Raw genomic sequence first — 17,165 nt, 5'->3', positions numbered from 1 at the left:
TGAAGTTGAACTATATACATCATGTATGATAAAAAAAAAAAAAATCGGGGCATTTCGAGAATCGAACTCGAGACCTCTCGCACCCAAAGCGAGAATCATACCACTAGACCAAATGCCCACATTGTTTAACATGTTATCTGCATATTTATTACTAAACTATATAGACAACTTAAATACTGCACATGGAACACATTACACAATTGATCAATCAATGATATTAGCCGGACCCAGACCCCTAAATCCATTTTAAAAATATAGTTGAATCTTTTGTATCTAAAATCATTTTTCAATCAATAATTACTTGACTTGATTCACAAGCGAATTAAATCAAAAGGGCCTTTCTTAAAAGTGGGTGTTTAAATTTACATAATAGTACCATTAAAAGGAGGTTCCCCTTTATTCCCATAGTAAACAAAGAATTGTCTCATAGATAAACCTATTCATCAAAAACTTAATCTACTAGACTTGGAAGAAAAGCTTGGATTATTGGCATATATGTCTTCTCCCCTTGATAAGCAAGTAGCAACAGGCAATAGTTCTTTGCTTAGTTGATGTATCAAATCCCAGCACTGTAGCAAAGAATAAAAATTTCAGATTCTTTTTCCCTCACTCAAGTAGACTCCTTGCATTATTCCATCTCAACATCAATCAATCCCTGCTGCTTTATTTATTCATAGCATCCACAATAGCTTCATTCGACCTATCTATCTCTCAGTTGACTTTTGTAGATGATTTAATTGATTAGAGTTGACACTTATGAATCTTGGTGAGTTCAGTTCTTTAATGATGGATCTTGTTGAGGCTTTTTGTTTATTGATTGATTTCTTTATGATAATGTTTTTGTTCCTAGTGCTTGCAAATGCAATGCAAGCCGCGTGCCATTTTGATCCTTTGAGGAGGATGGAATTGCTTCATCTTCTTGTTCTGTGCTTTTCCGTCGGCCTTGTCGGCGGCAACAGAACTTCGGCGCCGCCCGGTGAAGTCAACCTTGGCGCCCTCTTCAACTTCGGTTCGACGATCGGAAGGGCGGCGAAGCTGGCCGTCGAGTTGGCCGTCGAGGATGTCAACAGCGATCCGCGCGTTCTCGCCGGCACCAGACTCAACTTGCTGGCACAGGACACCAAGTGCAGTGGGTTTCTTGGCACTGTTCAGAGTACGTGAAGCTCATTGACTTGCTAAATTTGGCATCTTTGGATATCTATTTGATTCGAGAATGCTTCGATCTCCAGGTTTGCAATTGCTGGAGAAAAATGTGGTGGCCATCGTCGGCCCACAGTCCTCCGGAATCGCCCATGTCGTCTCTCACATTGCGCATGAACTCCATGTCCCCCTTCTCTCCTTCGCAGCTACTGATCCTGCTCTTTCCTCCCTCGAGCACTCCTATTTCGTACGCACAACCCAAAGCGACTACTTCCAGATGAACGCCATTGCCGATTTGGTCGCCAACTTTGGTTGGAGGGTGGTCACTGCCATCTTTGTAGACGATGACTTCGGAAGAGGTGGAATAAATGCTCTGGAAGATGCTCTGATGAAGAAACACATCGAGATCTCCTCCAAAGCTGCTGTTCCTCCTAACGCCGAGACAAGTGCGATCAACGACGTGCTGCTGAAGGTGATGTTGAAGGAGTCTAGAATCTATGTTGTTCACGTAAACCCTGATTCTGGTCTCAAAGTTTTCTCCGTCGCAAAATCCCTCGGAATGATGGCTGCTGGTTATGCATGGATCGCATCGGATTGGCTCGCTACTGTCCTAGATTCATCTCACCCACCCAACGCCGACACAATGGAGCTCATACAAGGTGCCATTGCTCTGCGCCAGCATGTTCCGGATTCCAATCTCAAGAGAGCATTCACTGCGAGATGGAACAATTTGGAACAGAGCAGGAGGAATTTGACATCAGGCCTGAACACTTATGCTCTGTACGCTTATGATTCAGTGTGGCTAGCTGCCGATGCTATCGATCAGCTCATCGGTGAAGGGCAAACATTTGAATTCTCCGGCGATCCGAGGCTGAAGGATTCAAATGAAAGTCCACTTCATTTGAGCGCCCTTAAGTATTTCTCCGGCGGAGACAAACTAGTTGAGAAAATGTTGCAAACAAAATTCACTGGTCTGACAGGCCTGTTTGAGTTCGACTCCAATGGAAACTTAATCCATCCAGCCTTTGACATCCTTAATATTGGGGGAACAGGTTTCAGGAGGATAGGCTTTTGGTCGAATGAATCAGGTCTTTCAGTTGTTCCTCCTGAAAATGCCTCATCTAACAGAACTCAGGAACTCTACAGTGTCATCTGGCCCGGTGAAAGTTCGACTAAGCCTCGCGGTTGGGTGTTCCCGATCGACGGAAAGCCTCTGAGGATCGCGGTCCCTTACAGGACAAGCTTCAAAGAATTTGTAACCAAAGATACAGGCCCTGACAATGTGAAGGGCTACTGCATTGATGTGTTTAAGGCTGCAGTGAGCTTGCTGCCGTATCCAATTCCTTACACCTTTGTTCTTTTTGGAAATGGTACTAAGAATCCAAGCTACAACGATATGGTGGAACAGGTTTATGAAAATGTGTGTCTCTTAACACTCAAGTTATGATCTTCACTGCTTTAGTTTCAGTACAACTTACTTGGTTCCTTGTCTAGCACTTTGATGCAGCTGTAGGAGACATATCGATAGTGACCAACCGAACAAGATTTGTCGATTTTACTCAGCCATTTATCGAGTCGGGGCTCGTCATTGTTGCACCTGTGAAAAGGAAATCCTCAAATGCTTGGGCTTTCTCAGAACCTTTCACCATGAAGATGTGGTGTGTCACAGGGGCTGCCTTCCTTTTAGTTGGACTAGTAGTTTGGATTCTCGAACATCGTCTGAACAACGAATTTCGGGGGCCGCCCAAGGAACAACTAAGAACAATTTTTTGGTTAGCATGCCTCTCCTATAGACAATTTTAGTTCCTCAATTCGATCTTGTGGAATAACATGCCTAGTGTTTATGCTTTGCAGGTTTAGTTTCTCAATCATGTTCTTTGCACACAGTAAGTAGTTGTAGTTGATTTCAGGGGACTATTTAATTTGCAGACTAAGATTCTTATGGCTGATGTTTCAGGAGAATCAGCTAAGAGTACCCTTACGCGGTTCGTGCTGATTGTGTGGATGTTTGTGGTCTTGATCATCAACTCAAGCTACACAGCCGGCCTGACATCTCTTCTCACTGTTCGACAACTCTCGTCGAACATCAAAGGGCTTGAGAGCTTGATCTCGGGCTCATACCCCATCGGCTTCCAAGTTGGTTCCTTTGTAAGGGACTACATGATCGAAGACCTCAGCATAGATGAGTCCAGACTCGTGCCACTCAACGGCCCGAACGAGTATGCCGACGCACTCGACCTCGGGCCGCAAAATGGCGGCGTGGCGGCGGTCGTCGATGAGCTTCCTTACGTCGAGCTCTTCCTGTCGGATAACTGCCGGTACATGACAGTCGGGCAGGAGTTCACAAGAAGCGGCTGGGGTTTTGTATGTCTGCGCGCGCCGTGATATTAATTAATTGGCGGTGTTTAATTTCTTGACGGCGCCTCGCTGTTTGCTCGTGCAGGCATTCCCAAGAGACTCCCCTCTCGCCGTAGACTTGTCGACGGCGTTGCTGACGCTGTCGGAGAAAGGTGACCTCCAGAGAATCCACGACAAGTGGCTGACGGTTAGCGAATGCGGCGCCGACGACAGTCAGGTCGATTCGAACCAGCTGAGACTCGCGAGCTTCTGGGGTCTGTTCCTGATTTGTGGCCTGGCGTGTTTGGTGTCGATCGTCATCTTCTTGCTGAGGGTTCTTCGGCAGTACATGAAGTACGGTGAGGTAGGAGGTGAAGAAGAACAACCCGAGTCCGGCGGCGGCAGTATCCAGTGCACGAGTAGCTTTAAGGGTCTGATTTCGTTCGTGGATAAGAAGGAAGAAGACGTCAAGAAAGGCAAGAAGGAGAGCGATAAGCAATGACGAGATCCGCATTTTGATTTCGTTTGTGAGATTTTATTTTTTTTCTTGTTTCGAAAATAAAAATTGTTTATTTGTTGGATGGTGCGACGACGGCTGTCGTTGAGCTGCACAAAATCTAGCAGAGCATTTCCAGCTGTTTGCTGCACCACCAAAGTTGCCGTTTTGGACAACAGCGATGATGTTACGCGGCCTCTCCCGCGCCAAATAGGGCTTCCTCCTCCTAATCCAAGTTCCATCCTCCGCCGTCGCCGTCGCCGCACCATGACCCGTCTCCGCGTCCGGTCCTTCCTTCGCTTGGACCGCACCTGGACGCGCTTCCTCGGCTTCGCCTTCCTCCGCCGCTTTCTCCGCGCGGTGTGGGACCGCCTCCTCCCCTGCTCCTCCTTCGCCGCCGGCGCCGCCCGATACCGCCGCCTCAAGGCGTGCTTCTCCGCGCCTCACCTCGACCCGCCCAATGACCCCCACCGGACCTCCTCTCCCGACCTCGAGGCTGCCGACTCCGACCTGATCACCCTCAAGATCAGTCTCCTCGGCGATCGCCGCACGGGCAAAACCAGCTTCATGGTACCGCAAAATCGCACCTTTGATTGCTCTGTATTATTGCTTGACGATGTCGGTCTTCCGGTAGCAGATCAAGTATGTGGGAGATGAAGAAGAACATAGCGGAATCCAGGCGGCGGGGCTGAATTCGATGGATAAGATATTATTTGTGCGTGGAGCGAGGATCGCGTTCAACATTTGGGATGTTGGGGGTGAAAAAAAATCGTTTTTTTTCTGTTTCATATCAAATTTTTAGTCAGTACTGGACTGCAAGATCTTCCATATCGGTAATTGCAGGGGATGATCAAATCCTCAATCATATACCTGAAGTTTGTAAAGGAGCGGTGGCTGTTTTGATCATTTTTGATCTCACCAATCGATCTTCTCTAAACAAGTTCGTCCTTTCCTCCTCCTTCTTCTTGTATTTCTCCTCATTCTCCAACTGAGAGCTTCTTCCCCTCTCTTTCAGCGCCATTGGATGGTTCCAAAAGGCAAGAAATTGGAACAAGGTGCGAAAGTCTCCTCATCATCTGAATTCGCCGATCATATTTCCATTTTCTTTACTCTGCATCACTGTCTCAGACTGCAGTTCCAGTCCTGGTGGGAACCAAATTCGATGAGTTTGTTCAGCTTCCTCTCGAAATGCAGTGGACAATTGTGAATCAGGTACGGATTCCATGCCTCATTCAAACTGCTTCTATTTTGATGTCTGAAGGTAAGTTGCAGACTTCACGTGTAGTGTTTCTGCATGATCCGAGTGATCCAGAACACACTGTCATTTCAGCTTTTCTGGAGTTGCTCTGAAAACCCTTTTTTTGGCAGTGCTTCATTGCTTTAATCATGTATTGTTAGCTGGCTGTGGCACTACAACATGTTCTCTGTGAATCTGAAGTTTATCAGTAAAAGAGAATTTAAAAACATTGTTAATATTTGTGTTTTTAATGTCTTTTTTCCCTTTATTTCTACAGGCCAGAGCATATGCGAGGGCGATGAAAGCGACCCTGTTCTTCTCCAGTGCTAGCCACAACATTAACGTGAACAAGATTTTCAAGTTTATAGCAGCCAAGCTCTTTAACTTGCCATGGTCGCTGGAGAGAAATCTAACTGTCGGAGAGCCTATAGTTGATTTTTAGGAGTTTTAATTTTTTTTTTCTTTTTGTTTTTGGAATTCTGTCTCATTTGTTTTGGGCACTACTGAAACTTTTTTTTTTCATTGTAAGTGCAGATTGTATATCGTAAAGTAGTCTACAAAATTTGAGTAAATATGTTCATGAATACGCAAAACAATTTTTCGTTAGAATAATTTTTAATGTGCAAAAATTTTAAACTAAATAATTTTCATAATAAGAAAATTATATTTCCCGCTCTTATACTTAGTAGATAAAGGATGAGCAGCTGGCTGAACTGTTCAATTTTTTTGTTATCTAATTGAACCAATCAAATTTTTATAAAAAAAATTAAACATACTGAACCGAAAAACTGAATGGAATTTTTATAGTCGAATTAAATTTAGTTGATTTAATCAAATCCAAATTTTTATAATCGAACTATCAAAATAATTAATATTTTTTTTAAAAAAATAAATTTCTAAATTAACTGATTCAATTTTTTTTAACTTCGCAGCTACCCGTTTGGCCTTGCGATAGGACTCATTATTAGTACAGTGGAACTCGGGCCAATTGGACGAGACACAGGAACAACGGATTTACGGTCGAGCGGACACATGCACAGGAATAGCTAAGCTCCGGCCGACCGGATGAGACACAGGAACATATGATTTATGACCGAGCGGACACATGCATAGGAGTAGCGAAGTTCCAGCCGAGCGGACGGGACACAGGAGCAGTGAAGTTCTGACCGAGCGGTCAACCTACTCGGCCTTGCAGCATACTCCCTCTGTTATTCATCGACATTTTTTTGGGAGTTAGTGTCGCTGACATCGGGCATGGACAATCAGAAGATCGTATGGCGGAAGCTTCCACTGTCACTTCGGAGATATGCCCGTCCTATTAAGGTACTGTGTCAAAGACACTTTACTAACAAGTGTTTTTAGGAAAAAACCTTGGGAAGTGTACTTGCCTTGGGGAGAATGTACGTGCGCTACAGTAGCTCTATATAAAGAGGAGTCCAAGCATCGGCGGAGGTATGCAATAGACACTATTCGTGCTACTGTTCATCCTTGTTGTTGCTCCGCCTTCTACTTCATCGTTGGTGACTGACTTGAGCGTCGGAGGGTCAACGCCGGGGTTCCTTCCTAACTCGGCACTAACGTAATTTATATTGCAGGTTGGAGCGAAGTCTACATACAGTCAACAGGAGCTCCACATCCCAACTTTCAATCTCATCGACTTTCAGACAGGATCAAATACAATTTTTAATATACAAAATTTTTAAACTAAATGATTTTTATAATAAGAAAATTATTTTTTCTGGCTCTTATCCTTTATTCATATTTTTGAAAAAAATATATATTCAGTAGATAGGTTAATAATCGAATAAATTCATTGTTTTATATCTAATTGAATCCATCAAATTTTCATAAAAAAAATTAACAAATCAAAAGATAAATAGATTAATTAAATTAATCGAAAATCGAACTAACTGAAAGTTTGATTAAATCGGCTCTCAAAGAGAGTCAGTCACGAATTATTTTTAAAATCGAGACTGTGGTCGAAATAATCAATATTTTAAAAAATTAAAAATTTAAAATAACTAAATCAAACTTTTAATTATTGGATCCATTTATTTATTCAGGGGATAAAATAAGGACCAATTGTTTGACCTTTTGTTACATATTCCTTCAATTGCTTTTTTTTAAAATTTTAAATGAATATAAAAATTATCTCTTCATTTTTTAAATTAATTTCATTAATTGATTTATTTGACCAATATGAATAAAATAATCAAAAAATTGGATCTATTTAATAAGAAAATAAATTATAATAAAGTGGATCATTTAATAAGAAATAAAATTATTTTTTTTACCTATGGACCATTAATAACAAATAAAGAATACATATACAAAATCATATGAAAGATTAAAAAAAAATGAGAGTATTAGAATAAGATTTTTTAAAATAAATTGAATAATAATTAGTATATATATATATTAAAAATAAATTTATTCTAAATGAATTAATAATTTAAAATTTTTAAATCGAGTAAAATACCATTCAAATTAATCACTTTTATTTAAAATAAAAATATTTTTTATTTTTAATTGTTATACATACGGTCCAGGAAGAACCGACATGGCCGTTCTTTTTAGCGGATCACGCGCAGCCCAGGGCCCGCCTGGAACCCTACCAATTTCCCCCAAATCCCAACGCCCTTTACCAACACCGCGTTGCTGTTCGAATCGGCGCTCGCCGGTTACCGCCGATCACCGCGACCACGTTGCTGTTCGAATCGACAGCCCTTCTGCTTTCGGAGCCACCATTGACGCCTGCCACGAATCTTGTGGTTTTCAGCTGTCTCTCGCTATTTTTTCCTCGAATATTGTGCTTCCGCCTACTTTGAGTTTCTCGCAGTCCTTGGAGTCACTTCCGTTGCCTATCGATCCATCCTGACCATTAACTGGCCTGACGTAAGGTGACGAAGCCATTTTCTGTTTCATAGGTTGTTCGGAAATAGGATTTGGAGAGCTCACAGTTTGGGAGCGTCTTGATTAGGAAGCGGCCTCCGTTCTTTCATGATGTCACAACGTCTATACAAGTTTTCAAATTGGTACACTAAAGAGTTTTCTTTTAGATTTTCAATTCATAATCTAGTTCATGATGAATTGTAAGAGCATCTTGAGATCGATAGAAATTTAATCTGTAAAATTTTATAAAATGCAGAAATATGGATTTGGGGCAAGAGTATACACCATAGCCAGTGCAACACGGATTTCAAAAATGGCGAGAGAGATACATACTTAGTAAGATTTCACAGACTGATCAAGGTTCAGGCACGTAACAACTTCAACAGCAGAATTGATTTGTATCATCTGGTTGCAAATTCTTTTAATAAACACTTTTATTTATTTTCTTGAAAAAAAAAGTTTCACCATTCTGTAGTCGAGAAAAAAAATCATACATCAGTCCAAGAAAATAACCACGAGTCCATTTTTTTTCATTTATTGTGCTTTAGTTTATTCTGATGCTTTATAAGCACTTTTGTTAATACTTAATCAGTAATGAAGTGAGGAAACACCATGACTATTGTCCTGGCTATGGGGATCTTGAAACCAAATTCTTCATCATGTAGATGGATTTTAGTTTCATGAAAAGTAGATTGAATAACTTAGAAAGTTTTTGTGAATAGGTGGATAAGCTATTATGTGACTTGACAAAAGTAAAAAGTTCCGTACACAAATTACTCAATGAATGTCAAGTATTCAAGAGTATCTGAAAACTCTAATATGCATCTGGACATATCAAGAATCAAACACATTTTCTGAATACCCAAATATGAACACAGAACTAATCACGACTTAAAGAGACATCATAAGGAAAACTCAAACCCCTTAGTTTTTAATACTAAGATCCAAATTGCATGCTTGATTGGTTAGTAGACATGACATGGAAATGCTCTCTTTGCTGACTAGATCTTTCCCTTCATTTTTGATGCATGCTATGCATTTCTAAATTGCTAACTAAGATTGCTGTAATTGCAAACAAGAAACACCACAAGTTGTAGTTGTGTTGGAATCTCCAATGAGGTATGTCTAGGAAATAGGTCCCTGTATTTTTTTTTTTAATCTTCTCAAATCATCAACTTATGTACTCTTATTATCCTTCCTATTTTCTCTCTTTCCCTTATCTGTGTACGGATTATTTCCATCCCTCCTAATTGCTTATTTTCTACCTTTTTTGTACTCTGGCCAGGTAGATGGAACCAGAGTCCACTGGCCAAGAGTTGGAGCATGCAGTTGTGTCAGAGATGATTGGAGAGCCTGCTATCATAATTGATGGTGTGCCACCTTTACCTCCTGATTCTGTAAAGATTTGTGGCGAGGCCTCAACTCATGTTGGATCCACATTTGATCCTTGCTTTGGTGAGTGGCTAGAGGGAAGAAAGGTCCACAAGTTATTTGGAGATCACTATTTTTCTGGAATAATTGTCAAGTATGATAGTGAATCAAATTGGTACAGAGTTATCTACGAAGATGGGGATTCTGAAGATCTTGAGTGGCATGAACTAGAGGAAATTTTGTTACCTCTTGACATCTCTATTCCATTAACAACCCTGGCTTTGAAAAGATGCAACTCAAATCTGTCCGATTCCATGCCACATATTACTCCTGTGATAATGGGGAAGGGTACTAAAAAGGGTTAGGAAGAAGGAAGAAGTCGATAAAGATGCTTCAAACATTCCAAACATGTAGATGAGGGGAAATAGTTATAATCCAAGGATTTGTCAAATATTTCATGGTCGGCAATAGTTGGATTTGATGTTCTGATGCATCTCATGGAGAACACTTCATCTGAGACAGCAAATCTGCAGCTTTATGAAAAGGTTAATGCAAGAACAAAACCTTGTTCTATCAATGACATGACTGCTGAAGCTTCCAACATGCAAAAGACTGGGCAACAAACGAAAGAAATCCTAGTGAAGTGAACAAAACAACACCTTTGCTTCAAGGTAAAAGAATATGGAGGTAAAGATTAGTTTTAGAAATATCCTTTCCAAATATTGTTTTTTAGGTGTGCTTCGAAAAATTTCAAACCTCTTGTTTGGTCTTGAAAAGTTTGGCTGTATGTCATGTAAATAAGTTTGGTTGTATTAGTTATAGGTTGGAAGTCTACAGAATCTAGTGATCTATTCAATTTGGATAGTAAATAATTCTTTGCACTCTCTGTTTCCCTTATTTTGTCAAGTTGCCTCGAATTCAAAATAAAATATGATACAAAGTCGAAACTTCGATTTCTTTGTGCCAAATTTGATAATTTTTCGGACTTTGGATCCAAGCTACAGCCCGAAACCCAGATCCGCAGGCCTCCAACCTGTTGGTTTTTGGAGTAGCCAACACTGAGACGTTGTGGCCAGAACGGAGGGCGCCATGGGGAGCAAAGAGGAAGCCCTCCATGCTGGTTCTTCAAGCTGCTGGCCACGGCAGCAGCCGGACTGTTCTGCCATCTCCTCCGCCGGCTGGAGATGAGGTTGCTACGAGTTCACGCAGCAGCACCTCTTGGCTGAGGTTCAACCACACCAAGGCTGCACACCTTGGCTTATCTTCACAAGCATTCCGGCTAACTCCGTCACCGTACTCAGAGCAGCTCGGAGAGGGATTTTACAGCTCCTTGCCTTGATGGAGCAGCCTCGGAATCCCACCGATGAAGGACTCCCTTTCTTCCTCGCCGAGGTTGTGCTCTCACAGCTTCTCCAGCAGCCTAGGAATCCCACTGATGACTCCGTCAAGCCTCTACCGGTGTGGGAAGGAGACCCCCGCCAGGGAGGCTACTCTTTCTAACCGACATGTGCTGACTACCCGCGGTACAAGATCACCAGTGAAAGGAGCTCCGACAGTCCGTCCTCCCTTTCCTGTCACCTTCTCTAGCGAGAAGGCAGCAAACGGATCTTAGAGGAGATGACTGAGAGCTCCCAAAATCCTCTTTCTTTCTGGGTGACAAGCGCATACTGTCAGTCATCAATTATGGGAGCAAAAAGTAATTGCAGTTCATCCTAAATGTCCACTGTCCATGTCAAAGGAAAATAAATCATAGGATCGTTCAGTCTACCGATCAGCACTTCATTCCAATGTCGATCCATAGCATGCCACAGGACAAATCATAAGTGCTATAGTCGTGGAATTTATCTACATCACACCAAAAAGTAAAATATCTCATAAATGTTTTTACTATTAAAAAAAAAAACCTATCAACAATAATTCTTATAAGTGCCCCGCACTTTTATTGTACCTCTAGATCTCTTTTTGTCTAGAAGATAATCTTTTAATATAGATTGATGAAATGAATGACCCTCATTTATAAAATAGATAGGGATCATTCATCCCCATCAATCTACATCAAGGAACTATCCCCTAGATCACAAAAAGTAGTCCAAAGAGGGCTATATATATTTCTATCATCTTTCTATTCTATATTATATATAATTAAATTTTAATAAAATTTAATTTCATAAATGAGTGATTAGAAATAAAATTTAAATTCGCATATTATTAATCACAAAATATTTTTAAATATTTTTATTTTTAAAATCAAAATTATTTTTTTTTTAAAAAAAAAGACACAAGGAAGAAGTTGGCCCGTGAACACAGAGCCGCTTCCTCATAAATAACAAAGGAGCTCTCTCCACTATAACCACGTCACAGAGCTCCTTCGCTGGAGGCATGTCACAAAACTCCCCTTGTGAATACTCTTAAGGGTCTTTTTAGTCTACCAAGTAGCCTTCTAGATGAGGGATTTCTTGCACGGAGCATCTCCACTACTAGCATAGTGATTCAAATTAAAAAATTATTGGAGTAACTGTGAGACGTTACTAGAGACAAAGGGTTCCCCTTCGTTACTCCCTTTGCTGCAAACGCCAAGGAGACGAAGGGGCGCCCTTTCCCCTTCGTCTTCCTCAGGTTTCCTATAAAAATAGTGTCGAAGCACATATCCAAAGAGGAGTGGGGTGTGCGAACGACTGGTGTTGCGAAGGTGATCAGAGAGCGTAGCCGTGAGGTAATCGTGTGCGAGCAAAGAAGAACATCCAACGGTTGGGGTTTGGCTCGTGAACCTTGAAGTGCTTTCCGTGTAACGACCCGCCTTCTACTAACTAAGCTGTAATGCCGATCGTCACATTATGTTGTGCTAACTAATCCATGACCATCATTAAATCTAAGTGCGGAAGCTGTACTAATTAAAATTTTTGCTAAACTATTATCATTTCTTGGTTCTACATGTGCTAAGGGTGTAATCTAAGCTGTTCATGACATCTATTACATTCCCCAATGGTCAAGGAACTTAACTAAGGGTTTCTAGCTAATATCAGGCCTCCCAATCGATCCACGGATCGATTGGAATGGTCGAATCGATCCGGAGATCGATTCAGAGGGCTACTGTATCCGGGACGTGGGTTGGATCGATCCAGTGATCGATCCAGCACGCTACTGTGCTCGGGCAATATTCTGGATCGATCGGTTGATCGATCCAGACTGGTCAATCGATCCAGTGATCGATCCCAGAGCTCTCTGTTCGCGACAGAAATTGCTGGATCAATCGGCTGATCGATCCAGAAGCCTACTGTTCGCGGAACAAATTGCCCAATCGATCAGCTGATCGATTGGGAACCCCCAATCGATCCACCGATCGATTGAGGTTTCTGATTTTGCAGCTAAGCTCTGATTTCAGCACTGTTTCGTGCCTCAATCACATTACAAGTTCTAAAATGACTAGGAAACACTCTAATAACCAACAGCTAACATTCTAAACAGGTTTACTAGCAATCTCAGCAGAGTTTCTATTACTCCATGCATGCAAACACTTAAATAAGCAAAAGTAGCGTAATAAGAAATGCTAAAGGTTCTAATGCTTCAAAATAAACTTGCTGAAATTCCCTAAGATCTCCATTCCAAGTTCCTGCCCACACACATCTTCGTAGCATTGCCCTCCAGCCTCCGCTAGTCCATCTTTCCTTTACCTTTATCTGCAGTATAAGGAAAGAAAGTATCTATAAGCTTTCGCTTAGTAAGAAACCATCTAACTCACTAAAACATGCATGCGATGCATTTATGCTTTTAAAAACATGCTATCAAACATATGTTAAACTTGTTAAAATATGACATACTAAAATCACTGAAACTGAACACCAAAGCATGGCATACAAAGCTAACCATAAACTATCATGTGTATCAATAAAGAAGAATTGAGCTGAACATGAATTAAGCTAGACTGTAACTGAATTCAAACTCAACTAACATAACTGATCTTTGTGAGTTTTGAAAAGCTAATAATATAATAGATTAAAATACATAATCATACTGCTAATGGGTCTGACAACTGTATATGCTATGCGCGCATCCTCAACTAGACCCGGGGTTGCAAATCCCGAATTTAGTAAGGTTTACTAGGTTATCTAAACCTAGGGACCGACTATGGGAGCCCAGCCCAAGGACATCTAGTCCTGTACAGTGCCCCTACTGAAAGTAAAATACTGGATCATAGCTAATTAATTTATCTTGCTTTTACTAGGTTATCTGAACCTAGAAGCGACTGTGGGTGCCCACCCATTGGACCGTAGTCCCATATATGCTGTAGCAAGACTAACTAAGCTATTTTAAATGCTTCTATTGCATTTACTGAGCTATTAAAAATGCCTACTGTAGCATTTTACTGAGCTAAGCATTTTGTCAAACACTTAGTGTGCTCCAACTCTCCCCTCTATTAGGGAGACCACCTCTAGGCACCCGACAACGTCTAGAATCTCCAACTGAAAGGAGAAAATGTGTCTGGCCCATCTAGAGGTGCTCAACTAGATCCCTAAACCTGCGAGGAGGGTTAAATACACCCTAGGCGTCGAAAATCTACATATAGCTAATTTAAAAGCATTCTATCGTACGAAAAGCTACTTATACTGTAGGTGAGGGGTTTTTACCTCGAGTTCGGATTTTCTTACTGATCTTGTCCAAACCAGGGGTCAACGAACGCTGGGGATGTGGCGCTCCCTGCTGGATCCTCGAGTGCTCCGGCGAACCTGCAACAAAACCGAGCCGGGAGGGGTGTCCCGGCGACGGCCCTCCGACGCTCAAGTCAGGCGAGGGAATATATGAAGAAAGTGGCTGCAAGATCAAGACCAGCGTACCTCCGGTGAAGAAATGGAGACCTTATATAGACCTCTCGAAGGAGCCTGGGCGCGCCAATCAAAGCAATCACCTGCTTTCGACCATGCCCAGGTATGGGTCTGTCAGAAGGGCATCCATAAGACCATACTGCTACTGTATCAACCTTTCCGTGACGTGATGGTGGGGCCTTTAATAGTGCTATCTGGCGTACAGTCTAATCGTCATGCCTTTGCTAACATATCATATCCCATCATCATGCCTTTGCTGACATATCACATCCCGAGCAGAGCGAATAGGCCGCTCGGCTAACCACTGTTCCCTCGCCACTATTCCGACCGAGCAGACACCCCCGCTCGGCCGTTCTGTCTTCAGCCAAGCGGACACCTCCGCTCGGCCACTCGGCTCCGGTTCTACTATGGCGTCGGAAACCCAAACCTTTGGCTGGGTAATCTCTGGTTCCGCTCGGACGGGACCCCATCTGTGGGCCCCCCATTCTTACTGCCGGATCACTTGCCTCCCCTTCAAGTCTAGTCGAAGGAGGCAGTGAGTCCGACTGACTGGACTATGTGTCCGAGCGGGCGGTCGTCGCCTTACCATCGCTTATAATATCCCTTGAGCCGTCAGGCCTTTATGCCAAAATAAGCCGCTCGGCTCTTCGTTTTGGATGCCTTGGCGCTCAACGTGGATGTTTGCTTGTCTAAATCTTCTCGAAAATCACGCAAATCCTTTTCATTAAGTCGAAGCATGCGTGGTATGGGCGCATTAATTACGCCGGGTGACAGAGCGCCACGTGGCTCTTCTCGCGTGGCGGTGATGATCCGTACGATGGGATGCCGATTGTTTTGAAATGGACGGTTAGATGATGACCTCGTCTCTCGTGACCTGCATCCGACGGTCGAGGCCGACCAGCCTCGTTCGCATAAAGCCTTCGTCTTCGCCCTTACGCCGCATTCTCTGTTTAATTGCGCGTCCCCCGTCGAAGGTGCCCACGGCTGCGTCGTTCCGGCTATCCTAGTTCTTGCCTCTTGGTAGTTTTCGGCTTTCTGGTGATCCCCTCCGTTCATCTTCCCTCAGTAAGCTTGTCCCTTCCTTTCGTTCGGCCTTTCCCTTTCGCAGGGAACTCCTTTCGTCCCCTTGCTTGCGAACTTTTATCTGTCCTCCGTTTCCGAGTTTCTTTCGGCATCCTTCTTTCTTTTTCTTGGTACTTTAGTCATGGCGAACACTTCCGTACCCGCTGTTGATGTTCATGGTCCTTGGTATATGACCATGGAGAGTAGGTTCGATGAGGAGCGCGCCCGGCGCGTTGTTAGGACCTATGGGATCCCTGACGACCACGAAATAATCATAGTCGACCCGACCGACCGATCCCATAACCCTCCGATCGGCACCATTTGTTTTTTTCTAGACCAATTCCAGGGCGGCCTTAGATTTCCTACCCATCCATTTATTTTGGAAGTCTGTAATTATTTCCGCATCCCGCTCGGCCAACTTGTGCCGAATTCCTTTAGGCTACTGAGCGGGATGGTCGTCTTCTTTAGGCTGCACAGTATCCCCCTTGACCCCAAGATATTCCACTACTTCTTCTACCCCAAACAATCCGAGTTGGGCACTTTTACTTTTCAAAGTAGAATAGGCTTCAAATTTTTCGATAATATGCCGACCTCCAACAAGCACTGGAAGGAGTTCTTCTTCTATATACGACTTCCCGAGCGGCCAGCATTCCGAACCAAATGGCAGACTGCTGTGCCGACCCAACCGGAGCTCGGCAAATTCAGAAGCAATCCGGCCTACCTTCATGCGGCGAACTGGTTGTCCGGTCAGCGGTACAAAATCGACCAGTTGCTTCTCAAGGTGGTGCTGTACATTTTTGGATTATCTCCCGTTCGGGCCAATCTCCCCTACCGCATGGGTAAGGACTTTTTACTCTCTTCGCCTTTTTTGTATTACTGATTTTAATTTCTTCCGTTGCAGCTGAAGTCATGTGGCGCTCCAAGGCCACCGATCATCTGAAGTTGAAGGTCGTGGAAATTGAGGCGGCGACTAAAAAAGAACTCGCCGAGCGGGGTCTTATCCCCAGCCGCCCGGCAGCTACAGGAGAGGGGGGGACGCAGTCCGCCCCTGAAATAGAAGTTACCCCAGCCGCTTCAACGGAGGTTGAGGCGGATCCTGTTTCCTCTGCTCCAGCAGAGCTGGGAGTCCCCCAGGCCGGGGATTCACCACTGGAAGTTCGGCGGAAACGTCGAAGAGACCCCAGCCTTCCGCCGACCCAAGAGGGCGAACCACAGGCGCCGATCGACATCGCTTCGCCAGATCGCACGCCGTCGAAGATCGGGACCCCAGTGGCCTCGCCCACCGCACAGCCCTCCGGCTCTCCTCCACGGACTCGTCGTCGCTTACGGCGGTTGGGCGAAACTTCAGCCATAGGGGAGTCCTAGGGCCAGGCGACTGCGGCTGAGGCAGTGCCGTCCGGCCACCCCGCCATCAAGACTACCCTTCGATTCCCATCGGAGGAATATTTATTGTCTTCCGATCGGCCATCAAGCCTCGTTCATGAAATAACCTTGACGGGTCCGATCGCCAAACTTTTCGAGGACGCCCAGATTCGGGTGGCCCTCATGACGCCCAAGCAGCTCGGCGATAACCACATGCAGCAGGCCACTCAGGTAGGTTCATTTTTCTTGTGCCATGCTGCTGTTTGGTTCCTGATTTTATTATTTCCCTTACAGCATTGGGCCGAGCAGATCGCCACTAGTCATCGGCTAGCCGAGCTGGAGGATCTCATGAAAAAACTCCAAGTCTCGGGGGGTCCATTGGCCGAGCGGGAGAAACAAGCCCGCGAGGCCGAACAGAAGAAGGCCGCCGATCTGGCTACAGAGGTGG

At 43.7% G+C, this 17,165-nt stretch overlaps 2 protein-coding genes, 1 long non-coding RNA gene and 1 other non-coding gene across 7 annotated transcripts; 3 read left to right on the top strand and 1 right to left on the bottom strand.

Moving 5' to 3' along the window:
* Window positions 1–46: 46 nt before the first annotated feature.
* Window positions 47–118, bottom strand: TRNAP-UGG. The gene has a single exon. It is a non-coding gene; the product is annotated as a tRNA-Pro (tRNA).
* A 405-nt stretch (window positions 119–523) lies between these two features.
* LOC121979769 (glutamate receptor 3.5-like) lies at window positions 524–3,979 on the top strand. 3 transcript variants are annotated; one of them, XM_042531760.1, is made up of 7 exons: window positions 525–766; window positions 851–1,153; window positions 1,230–2,560; window positions 2,635–2,912; window positions 2,995–3,026; window positions 3,098–3,504; window positions 3,584–3,979. In XM_042531760.1, the coding sequence occupies exons 1-7, from the start codon at window positions 757–759 to the stop codon at window positions 3,977–3,979; spliced, it is 2,757 nt and encodes a 918-aa protein (XP_042387694.1). In that variant the 5' UTR covers window positions 525–756. The 3 variants fall into 3 exon arrangements, with proteins under 3 accessions (XP_042387695.1, XP_042387694.1, XP_042387693.1); XM_042531759.1 differs by having other exon boundaries at window positions 525–1,153; XM_042531761.1 differs by lacking the exon at window positions 2,995–3,026 and having other exon boundaries at window positions 524–1,153; window positions 3,051–3,504.
* LOC121979770 (septum-promoting GTP-binding protein 1-like) lies at window positions 3,911–5,782 on the top strand. The gene is made up of 6 exons (XM_042531763.1): window positions 3,911–4,543; window positions 4,611–4,731; window positions 4,817–4,913; window positions 4,989–5,028; window positions 5,102–5,185; window positions 5,488–5,782. The coding sequence occupies exons 1-6, from the start codon at window positions 4,058–4,060 to the stop codon at window positions 5,650–5,652; spliced, it is 993 nt and encodes a 330-aa protein (XP_042387697.1). The 5' UTR covers window positions 3,911–4,057; the 3' UTR covers window positions 5,653–5,782.
* Window positions 5,783–7,784: 2,002 nt separating this feature from the next.
* LOC121979768 lies at window positions 7,785–10,309 on the top strand. 2 transcript variants are annotated; one of them, XR_006111429.1, is made up of 4 exons: window positions 7,788–7,981; window positions 8,138–8,245; window positions 8,359–8,438; window positions 9,388–10,309. It is a non-coding gene; the product is annotated as an uncharacterized LOC121979768 (long non-coding RNA). The 2 variants fall into 2 exon arrangements; XR_006111428.1 differs by having other exon boundaries at window positions 7,785–8,245.
* Window positions 10,310–17,165: the final 6,856 nt, after the last annotated feature.

Source organism: Zingiber officinale, chromosome 5A (assembly GCF_018446385.1).
Source record: "Zingiber officinale cultivar Zhangliang chromosome 5A, Zo_v1.1, whole genome shotgun sequence".
Classification (NCBI taxonomy): domain Eukaryota; kingdom Viridiplantae; phylum Streptophyta; class Magnoliopsida; order Zingiberales; family Zingiberaceae; genus Zingiber; species Zingiber officinale.
Note: the sequence above shows the minus strand (reverse complement) of the source record. Positions and strands in the feature narration are given on the sequence as shown.